This window comes from Oryza sativa, chromosome 5, assembly GCF_034140825.1.
Source record: "Oryza sativa Japonica Group chromosome 5, ASM3414082v1".
NCBI classification, from domain to species: domain Eukaryota; kingdom Viridiplantae; phylum Streptophyta; class Magnoliopsida; order Poales; family Poaceae; genus Oryza; species Oryza sativa.
Genome location: NC_089039.1, coordinates 8819135 through 8830866, shown reverse-complemented (window position 1 = coordinate 8830866; position 11732 = coordinate 8819135). Strand labels below are relative to the sequence as shown.

The 11732-nt window shown below is 43.2% G+C and overlaps 1 protein-coding gene and 1 long non-coding RNA gene across 2 annotated transcripts; both read left to right on the top strand.

Moving 5' to 3' along the window:
• Positions 1 to 5902: 5902 nt before the first annotated feature.
• On the top strand, positions 5903 to 6478 carry LOC136356490 (uncharacterized). Its single transcript, XR_010741344.1, has 3 exons — positions 5903 to 5989; positions 6084 to 6182; positions 6262 to 6478. It is a non-coding gene; the product is annotated as an uncharacterized lncRNA (long non-coding RNA).
• Positions 6479 to 9354: 2876 nt separating this feature from the next.
• LOC4338203 (D-amino-acid transaminase, chloroplastic) lies at positions 9355 to 11417 on the top strand. Its single transcript, XM_015782530.3, has 5 exons — positions 9355 to 9490; positions 9604 to 9647; positions 9797 to 9972; positions 10127 to 10821; positions 11224 to 11417. The coding sequence occupies exons 1-5, from the start codon at positions 9484 to 9486 to the stop codon at positions 11322 to 11324; spliced, it is 1023 nt and encodes a 340-aa protein (XP_015638016.1). The 5' UTR covers positions 9355 to 9483; the 3' UTR covers positions 11325 to 11417.
• Positions 11418 to 11732: the final 315 nt, after the last annotated feature.

Sequence of the window (11732 nt, the reverse complement as noted above, 5' to 3'; positions counted from 1 at the left end):
TTCACGAGTTTCGGTTGTGAAACATTAACCGTGCCAACCACAAGCCAGCATGGGCAACGGCTTTATCTTTTGTATAGCATGGTTCATTGCGGGGCACCAGACTGAGAAGTGGCGGAGATAAGCCCACCGGGGTCGCTGGGGAGTCCATGCCTTGTTTAAGGGGGTGATTATGATCCAGGAAGGTGCGCTGCAGTGGATTGTGTTGTATAAGGGGTATTGTCACAACTCCTTTCCGAGGTACCGTGGTGGTATTGAGGCACATGGTGACATGATGTGGGGTTGTGTCTTGTGGGTACAGTGGTACACCTCTGATCAGAGTAAAACTATTCGAATAGCCGTGCCCGCGGTTATGGGCGGGTCGAACAATGTCTTTCGTGATTAGTTTCACACCTCTCATCCTGATAACAAATGCTATAAATGGTAACAATTTGTTTAGCTCCTGGTTTGGAATGGTACATTCCTGGTTTGGAGATAGAACTGTGCAGCCGGGATGGTTGTTCAGAATGGTTGGGCCTATACAACAGGGTATGTTGTATAGTGTTGGATTAATATTGTTTAATTACTACTTAACTGTTTTATTAAATTCTGAAATGTTTGCTAAATGCTGCTTTTGCAAATGGAACCCTACTATGCCATCCTTTGTTATCCTGTGCACTTGCATATTTGATGCGTGGCTTGCTGAGTATGTCATATACTCACCTTGCAATCATTCATCAGAGGAAGAGTTCTACAATGAGGCTGATGGTGTGGAGGATTAGGTGTAGCCTTGGTCAAGCTGCCTGTGGAGTGGAGCCGTCTGCGCCATTCATTTTATTTTTCCGCTGCTTAGATCTTTATTGATTGAGAGGAACTATCTACCTCTGTAATGACATTTTATACGCTTATTAATTAGAGTAATAATTGTACTCTATTATCAATTTGTTATTGTGTGCCTCGGCTGATTCCTGGACGAGGGTTCACACACATGTAAGCATTTGGAATTTTGGATAGAAATTCCGGGCGTGACACGCCGCCGCCAGATCTCCCTTCATGCATCTCGATCTCTCCGATCTCGATCTCTCTCCGTCGCGCCGCCCTCCACGAGACGCCGCGCCACGACGACGACGTGCCACGACGACGACGCGCCACGCCGCCGCGCAACGCCGCCGCCGCATGCCAACGCCACGCCGCCGCCGTCGTTGCCACGCCGCCGCCGCCGCGCGCGCAATGCCGCCGCCGCCACGCCACGCCGCCGCCGCCACGGCCCCGCAACGCCACGCCGCCGCCGCCGTCGCCACGCCGCCGCCACGCCGCCGCGCCAACCGCCGCCCCGATGCCGCCACACCGCCGTTAACGAACGAGAACGAGAACGATCGAACGAACGAGAGCGAGAACGAACACGTGAACGAGAACGAGAACGATCGAACGAACGAGAGCGAGAACGAGAACGATCGAACGAAGACAAGCGAGAACGAGGGAACGAACATGAATGAGAACAAGCGAACGAACGTGAATGAGAACGAGCGAACGAACGAGGACGAACGTTAACGTGAAATGCAATATATATATATATATATATATATATATATATATATATATATATATATATATATATATATATATATATATATATATATATATATGTTACTTCGCATTTATTCTAATACATCTTTTTGTATCTTGCAGAAAAGACGTGTTGTCGGAGTCGTCCGTCAAGCCTGAGTGGAAGAGCTAGCCCTAGAAGGAATTGGAGCAGGCAAGTGACGTAATAATATAAATGATTGTTATATTTGTAATGCAATTAATTAAGATTATTAGACCTGTAATTAGACTTATCATATAAGATTGTGTAGTGTTCTAATATTATTTGAGTTTTAATATAAGATTATTTTATTGCAAATTAGACTTAGTATGACATATATTATTGACTACGGAATTGGTGTGACTCCTAGCAATTGACTATTGTAGTCTTAATTAGACTTAGCATATACGCACGAAACACTTAGCATATACATGACTATTTTAGTCTTAGCATGTAATATTATTTGAGTTTTAATATAAGATTACTTTATTTGTAATTAGACTTAGTATGTAATTATTGACTACGGAATTGGTGCGACAAGTAGCAATTGACTATTGTAGTCTTAATTAGACTTAGCATATACGCACGAAACACTTAGCATATACATGACAATTTTAGTCTTAGCATGTAATATTATTTGAGTTTTAATATAAGATTACTTTATTTGTAATTAGACTTAGTATGTAATTATTGACTACGGAATTGGTGCGACAAGTAGCAATTGACTATTGTAGTCTTAATTAGACTTAGCATATACGCACGAAACACTTAGCATATACATGACTATTTTAGTCTTAGCATGTAATATTATTTGAGTTTTAATATAAGATTACTTTATTTGTAATTAGACTTAGTATGTAATTATTGACTACGGAATTGGTGCGACAAGTAGCAATTGACTATTGTAGTCTTAATTAGACTTAGCATATACGCACGAAACACTTAGCATATACATGACTATTTTAGTCTTAGCATGTAATATTATTTGAGTTTTAATATAAGATTATTTTATTTGTAATTAAACTTAGTATATAATTATTTACTAGCTAGGGTTGTATAATATACGTCACCTAGACTTAGCTTATATCACGATTTGTAATTAGACTTAGCACGTAAGGTTGTGTAGGGTTCTAATGTACGACATTTACACTTAGCATACATGACTTAGATTGTTAAAACATAAATGTCTCGTAACTTAGCAGATGTTTCTTGTATCAACAGATGGCTGACCGCGATGAGGAACAGATATTGTACGATACAATCGCGGAGGGAAGCAGCCAGTACTGGAATGAAGAAGAGGGGAACGAGGATCCAAACCAGTACTTGAACGAGGAAGGGAACGTGGAGAGGGATGTGGAGGGGAACCAGGAGGAGGAGGCTAGTGGTAGTCAACCCTCCGTTGGACAGAAGAGGGCACGCGGGCAACGAGGTGCAGCGAAGAAGCTTGAGGGTCGGCACATCATAACGGAAGTGGAAGAAGATGGACGTCCTAGTGCCCCGGCCGAAGCCGCCAAGAACTATGTACGTCACAGCGGTTGGGTTGTGCGGGATAACGTGCCTGTCAGTACGGTGTACTGGCGAAGAACAAGGGCACGCGGAGATCATGAGAGCTTTGTCCCAGATTCGGAGAAAGAGATGCTGTGGACCACAATGCTCGAGACATTCACCCTTCCTGCGGGTACAGAGGACAAAGTGAAAAGGTGGACTCTGAAGAAAATGGCAGAACAGTTTCAGAGCTTCAAGGGAGATCTGTACCAGAAGTATATACTGAAGGGGCAGACACCGAACTTCGACACATTCCCAAAGCTAAGGGATCACTGGGACGAGTTCGTTGCATATAAGACAGGTGAACAAGGGCAGGCAATGATGGAAAGAAACAAAGAAAATGCCGCCAAGAAGAAGTACCATCACCACTTGGGGTCAGGAGGCTATAGTGTCGCGATGCCGAAGTGGGAGCAGATGGAGGCTAGCTTGATTGAGAGGGGTATCGAACCGGCAACAGCCAATTGGCCGGAACGATCAAAGTTCTGGTACTATGCTCACGGTGGAACGCTCAACCCAGCTGATGGCTCACTGGTCTTCGGCGATCAGATACGAGAGGCTGCGCGACGACTAACAGATGCAGTGGAAGCCTCCTCTCAGGGCACGTTCCGACCAGACAGAGATAGGGACGAGCTGACACTCGCCCTGCAGACTCCAGAGCATCCAGGACGAACACGAGGGAAAGGGGTGATTCCTTGGAAGATTGGTTTCAAGGAGGACATCCACACGTACAGGAGTCGGATGAGGAGCAAGAGAGATACCGAGGCGAAGATTGCAGACCTAGAGTTCCGGGTATCGAGTTACGAACTCAACATGCAAGAGGAGGTGGCAAGGAAGGTTGATGAACGCATGGCCGCACATCGGTCCCATGATCCCCAGCCGACCATTCCTCCTGCAATGGTGAGCCCGTCAGGAAACCGTAGCAGCTGCGCCTCAACGGGGCAGGTAGGATCACAGAGCATGGACGCCATGCAAACACAGGACGAATCGACCTGTCCCGTTGATGACATCACTCAGCGGACACCATGTGAGCTGCATATTCCTTTCAAGAACTTATCAATAAAGGTAAGATTTAGCCATTTCGCTAGTTGCTGCTTATATATGTTGATTACTAATAAATAATCTCTCACAACATGAAGGTGGCGTCGGGCATGGCCATCCCAACGGACCCTTCAGGTACTTACCACTGCAGGCCGATTCCAGCAGGATACTCGAAGGTCGAAGTTGAGTTGGTCGAAGGCGCGTACGAGGACCTCGAGCTGGATTACCCTGGAGGAGACGGTGAGACGCATCTACGAGACACATGCCATGCCATTATTCTATGGCGCAGGCGGTACATCATCCTCCCTGGGCGACAAGCGGCGTCTCGTGCACCATCTCCTCCGGCTCCGCCATCTCCTCCTCAGGATCCTGCACCGTCTCCTCCTCATGCTCCGCCAGCACCGTCTCCACCTCAGGCTCCAGCATCGACTCCTCCTCAGGATCCTGCACCGACTCCTCCTCGTGCTCCTACACCTACTCCCCCGCAAGCTCCTCTTCCGGCACCTTCAAAGTCAAGGGCCCCCCCAACTCCACCGCCTGCCCACACAAGGGCAACGAAGAAGGCGAAAGTTGACGCCGCCAAGAACAAGGACCCGGGGTACGATTGCACGCAAGAGGAGCTTGACGCTTACGTTGCATCAGAAGTCAAGAGACAATTCAAGCCTCGAAGTCCAGAAAAGAAGATTCCTATAGACCCCAGTGTCAGGAACTTCTTCAGGGGTATGTCTGCATCTGTCAAGGAGGCCATCAAGCTATCGGACTATGAGCGAACGCTGAAGAAAGCATCTTCTGGAAAGTCCAAACCAGTCCCTCAGCTTGGAGAGCAACCAAACCAGGAGATCGAGCCGTTGGTGACCGGTAAAGAAATGACGATAGAACAATTTATTACTGACACCGGTCTAACTACGGATCAATTGCTAGGAGTCGCACCAATCGAAAAGGCGGAAGTGAAATACATGTATGAACTCGGTAAACCGCTTGTCAAGCCTGAGCTGCTGCAGTCCCTACCCACACAAATGTACAAGTTCCATCAGCTGTACATGGAGATGAGCGCCACCGGTAGAGAGATGATCGGAGCGAGGATCAGGGACACGGACTTCTTGCAAGGAGATGACATTCTCTGGATCAATTTCAGGGGAATCTACGAACTATACCAGCTGGACGCCCTCGACGTCTCTATTATGAGTTGCTGGATTTTGTAAGTATATCGTTCAGTTAGATTTCTTACTATACGTCTCCTTTAATTAATTAGGTCCTTGTATATAAGTAGACTATAGAAAATAATATACTCCCTTTTATCGTTGTAGAATGGAGATTCAAAGGGCCCGACGGCAGAGGGTTTTCGATACTGGATTCATCGACCCTCGGAAAGTAAACGTCGCAATGCTCGACCAATATCCACAAGAAACAGAGGACAATCTCGTCCATCTCCTGAAGGCGCAGCATTACAAGACGTTCATACTGTTGCCATACAACACAGAGTTAGTTTAATTTTACTGTCTTCCTACATACCAAATTTCATTCCCGTATGAACTTGCTAAGTGTTTCATATGTAATGCATCCCACGCACATTGCAGATTCCACTGGGTGCTTTTACTCTTCGACCTGGATGCCTGCACCGTCAACGTATATGACTCAATGGATAAAAAAGAGTCTACGTTTGACAAGGTTTTCGAACTTATAGACAGGTACCGTCATAAGTTCCTTTGTTAATTAAGAAAATCTTGTTATGTTAATTGCTACTACAAATCATAGCTTTAAACTCCATGTAGGGCTTGGTATCGGTTCCGTCATTTGGTCCGCGGCAAATGGAGAGAAAGACTTAGGCGGAAGTTCAAATTTCCTGTGAGTACACATGCTCTGCATTTATATTTCTCCGATTCAAATACATACAAGTGTATATTAATTAGATCTCTCGTTGTTTGTCATTTATTTGTAGTGCGCAAAGCAAAAGCAGGGAACTAACTTGTGCGGCTATTACGTGTGCGAGTATTGCCACTGCCTTGCAAACCAAATCATCACCACAAGAGAGCTCGAAGTACGTACAAATAAATTCAAAATTTCATTACGTAGCGATTTCTTGTTTAATTACTAATCAATTTCATACATTCATATAGTTTATTCGCATGAGGGATAACCTGACCACACACAAGGAATTTATCGCGGCGGTTCAAGAACAACTCATGGGATTCATCAACGAAGAAATCCTTGATCCCAAGGGTGAATTCTACTACGACGGAAACACAATTCACCGGTCCTTAGCTTCTGAGCTAGCAGCGAGTACTACTACGTCGAAATCGTTGCTAGCTAGGACATATAATGGATTGTAATTAATACATGACTACATATGTTTCTATATACATGTGTACACATTTTCTATAATGTAAATATATTTTGGTCATATATATATCTATATACATATGCATTTGCATAACATATATATGTATAAATACATATATATTATGCATGTATATACATATAATATAATATAATATATATATATATGTATATATATATATATATATATATATATATATATATATATATATATATATATATATATATATATATATATATATATATATATATATACATATATATATGTATGCATATATATGTATTGAAACAAATATATGCATGGTTTATATATATATATATATATATATATATATATATATATATATATATATATATATATATATAAACCATGCAGCAACAAGGCCATGCAAAAAAAAAAGGTCAGCTCGATCTTTAGTCCCGGTTGATAACACCAACCGGGACTAAAGATGGCTCAGCCGGCCACGTGGCTGAGCCATCTTTAGTCCCGGTTGGCCGGCTGAGCCATCTTTAGTCCCGGTTGGTGTTACCAACCGGGACTAAAGATCGATCTTTACTCCCGGTTATTTCACCCGGGACTAAAGATAACGATCTTTAGTCCCGGATTGGTACTCCCGGTTTGGAAACCGAGACTAAAGGGAGGTTACGAACCGAGACTACAGAGGGTTTCTCCACCAGTGGATGACGCGGCCTCGAGGCGGAGCGATGGCATGGCTCGACCTCGACACGGAGCGATGGCGGTGCGGCCCTCGAGGTGAAGTTACAATTCGAATCTCCCACCTGTGCCTATCGCTGGCACACAAATGCCTCCAATGAGATCGCTCATATGCCTAGTGCGCTTCTACTACTCCTCGTGTGAGACGGATTTCATCCGAATATAATTTAACACAGTATAAAAGAATGTGTGCGTGCTACGGTGTAACTGGCAAGGGGTTTGCATGTATTGTCGGAGAATGTGTGCATGGTATCTTGATTAATGTGATTTAAATTGTTCTTTTAGTGTATAAACTTATAAACTCCCTCCTTCCCTAAATGTTTGACACCGTTGACTTTTTTAAATATGTTTGACCGTTCGTCTTATTCAAAAAAAATTTGTGAAATGTGTAAAACTATATGTATATATAAAAGTATATTTAATGATTATCAAATGATAGAAAAAGAATTAATAATTACTTAAATTTTTTGAATAAGATGAACGGTCAAACATGTTTTAAAAAGTCAACGGCGTTAAATATTTTGAGATGGAGGGAGTATTTGGAAAGGAGGGAGTACTATTTAAGGAGTCAAAGTTGAATTTTTTTCTTTTTTTCTTTTCTTTTTCTACTTCGGCGGAGGCACAGAGACGCCAAGGTTGAGGTATTGGGGGCTGAGGCTTTGGGCTCGTTCTTTTTCCCCACGACGAACGGGCTCCAGCCAGCAGGTCTCCAGGTCCCAGGATGTGGGCGACACGCAGTGTATCTGATGGCTACCAATCGCCGTCAACGTGGCCTAGCGAGAGGGCAAAGAATGAACAGTCAGCACCGGGAAAACAATAGTACGGAGTAGGAGTATATGATATGATGGGAGAATTTACCAAATTACAATGCATGTACATATAGAGTACCTTTTACCTTGTAACCTATACTATGATTTTCTTTTATTTTCAGTTTTGTTCAATATTAGTTAATCAAGTTACTTAATTAGTTTGCTAATTTTGCTTGCGTATATACACGAAAGTTAATAAATTACAGTGCCTGTGTGAACTTTTCACAGTGTACTCCCTCCGTCAAAAAAAAAAAAAGGCAAACCGCGGGTTTGCGTGCCAACGTTTGACTGTTCGTCTTATATGAAATTTTTTTATAATTAGTATTTTCATTGTTGTTAGATGATAAAACATGATGAATACTTTATGCGTGACTTATCTTTTTAATTTTTTTTCATAATTTTTTCAAATAAGACGGACGGTTTGGACACGGAAACCAGGGTTTGTCTTTTTTTGGGACGGGGGGAGTATCCTATAACGTAAATTTTGCAATATATGACAGTAATTATTTAAAATTATTTTTTCTCTCAATTAAATTCAAATTCACACTATATATTTTTAATATATGATTATTTGTACCCTCAAAAGAATATATGATTATTTGTTATTAGTCATCTGTGCTTTGGAAATTTGATCGCGTTTTAACCAAAAATATGGCACATGATGAAATACTGTTAGTTCCCTTTATCTTGTGCGTTGGTTTTCTCATCCGAGGGCAAAAATAATTCGAGCGATCTAGGTTGAAAAAATGGGCCGGCTCCCACCCCTGAATGCTTCTTGGATTTTTTTTTTCTTTTTTGAACTCTCTACGCGTCATTTTTTCGATCCGTCGAACAGTGAATTGCACTCTGATCTATCTTTTATCATCAAAGTTTTTCTTTGAATCATCTTTTAACATATCATTTTCACTATAAGCTAAATAAGATTATATTTGTTATACATTTTAGACCACCCTAATTTTCTTTTCTAGTTGTATCTATCTTCTCATCTAGCAAAGGACGATTCAAGTGTAAGTCGAAAAAATCGCCGGTGTGCAAGATGTGATGTGCTTAAGGTATTAATGTGTTCGAGAAAATATTTTGGATAATTTAAAGTGTAACAAAGGCGAAACAATCTAGAATAAATTGAAAAGTTTGGTTCAAATTAAAATTTTAGTAACAAAATGTTATGTAAAATGCAATTCACTCTGAAAACAATGCGGTTAGCATTAACAACCGTTCAGCTCTTAAAAAAACAAGAAAACAGAATCCAAGAAGCGTTCAGTGGTGGGAGCCGGCAGCTGTTTCTGCGATCCGCCTGTTTAGGTCCTCGCTGTCCACCAAAACCGGCGTGTCGTCGACTCATGGCTTTTGACTGATTTTGGCAGCTTGCAAAGCCCAAACAGAACTTGTACTCTTCTAGCTGCTCTATCTGAACTTCTCATCAAACACACTGCAAACATTACGGTATCTCTTGCGTTGATGTCTTGGTGATCGACAGGATGCAAGGTTTGGTTCTTGGTCGAATCATTTCAGAATTTAAATTCGGATTTTGATTCTTGTTTTGATGTTTGCAATTGGACGGTGAACCAGTCGTTTTGATGGTTTCTTTCTGCTTTCAGGGGAACACCATGACCATGTCCCTGTCTACGAGTCAGGCACCGAGGTGAGAATCTGAACACCAACTCAGATTCGTCTAAATTTTTTTTAATCTTTTTCCAGTAAGAAAAGTAATGTTCTTGTAGAGATAATTAGAGCAGAGCACATCAACCTCATGCTGTGATGATTCTATGAGTCCTGAATATTTTCTTTCAGGTGTTCCAAAAGCTTCAGGAGAAATGGAATTCCACCAAGCACAAGCGATACCGCGCGATGTACTCCAGCGTCGTCGGCGGAATCATCCTCGATCCATCGATGATGGTCATCCCCATCGACGATCACATGGTCCACAGAGGCCATGGCGTCTTCGACACCGCCATGCTTTCCGACGGGTTAAGCTTCGTCCTCTGAACTTTTATCTGAACATTTGCTTCTGATGATGATTTGAACTTTCATAATACACGAGCTGGTTCTTGATTTGATCATCAGACACATGCAAATTCGCTCATTTGGTACTGAATTTTCAGTGGTTCTTGATTTGATCAGGTACCTGTATGAGCTGGATTCGCACTTGGATCGGCTGCTGCTATCTGCATCCAAAGCAAAGATCAGCTCCCCATTCTCCCGCGAAACACTTCGCGCCATTTTGGTGCAGATGACGGCTGCGTCCAAGTGCAGGAATGGCTCGATCAAGTACTGGCTCAGCGCCGGCCCCGGCGACTTCCTCCTCTCGCCAAAGGGCTGCACTGCGCCGGCGTTCTACGCCGTCGTCATCGCGTCCGCCGCCGCCGCCGCCGCCGGCGGGCACCCGCGGCTCAGGGAGGGCGTGAGGGCGATCACGTCGACGGTGCCGATGAAGGACCCGTTCTTCGCGGCGATGAAGAGCGTCAACTACCTGGCGAACGCGCTGGCCATGGCGGAGGCAGAGGAGCGCGGCGCGTACGCGTCGGTGTGGGTGGACGGCGACGGGGGCGTGGCGGAGGGCCCGATGATGAACGTGGCGTTCGTCACGGGCGGCGGCGACCTGGTGGTGCCGGCGTTCGACAGGGTCCTCAGCGGGTGCACGGCGAGGCGGCTGCTCGCGCTGGCGCCCAGGCTGGTGGACGCCGGCGTGCTCAGGAGCGTCGGCGCGGCGAGGATCTCCGCCGCCGACGCGAGGAGGTGCGCCGAGATGATGTTCGTCGGCAGCGGCCTCCCGTTGCTGCCCATCGTCGAATGGGACGGCCAGCCGGTTGGCGATGGTAAGTGATATTCTTCAGAATCAAAATTTAGTATAATTTCGCTTGAAAAATTCATCAAGCAGATTGAAGCATCTGAATATATGCAAATTATTCTAATTTTACAACTTGCAAGGATGCAGTACTGACTACTTTGATCATTTGTTTTGCTACTATTTCATAGTTTTTTAGATAATCAGTGGGAAATAGGAGTACTTGATAGACTAATCTCTGAATTTTTTTTGTTTGTTGAATTGCAATCGAAAGAATTCAGGATATCGAGCCTCTGGTGGTGTTACCCTATATATCTGCAGCTCATATTCACAGCATGTTCTATAAGCTAGCAATTCATATTTCTCAAACAGGCTAACAATTCCAAATTATAAAGGACAAAATTCAATAATCTGTTCAATTTTCATTATGCAGGTCAAGTGGGGAAAATTGCCCTTGCCCTATCTGACATGCTTTGCGAAGACATCAAGGCCGGTCTCGACAGAGTACTTGTTCCTTATGATCAAGCGAGCTAGACGACGACTCATAGAGCTTTGGAAGATCAACTTTGTATAATAATAATAATAATGTAATACTTCCATTTATGTGAACGAAATTTTTCCGTATTATGAGTGGAGGATCCGTCACATTGACAGAATTGAATATAGACTTATTTTATAAAATCAAGTTCTACGCTTCATTCCAAAAGCTAAAATTTTCACCATTAATTCCTACCAAACTGGGAGAAAATTATAGAACGGTCACCCGATTCAAAGAAAAGAAAAAAGAAAAAATCGGATGATAAAATGTCGCAATTGACTAACAAGTGAAACATTGACTTATATATGGTGAAAAAGAATCAACAACTGCAACATTTACAAAATTAAAGCATTTAAAATTTTGTAAAACATTGTGAAAACACACCTTAAAAAGGGTCACTATCA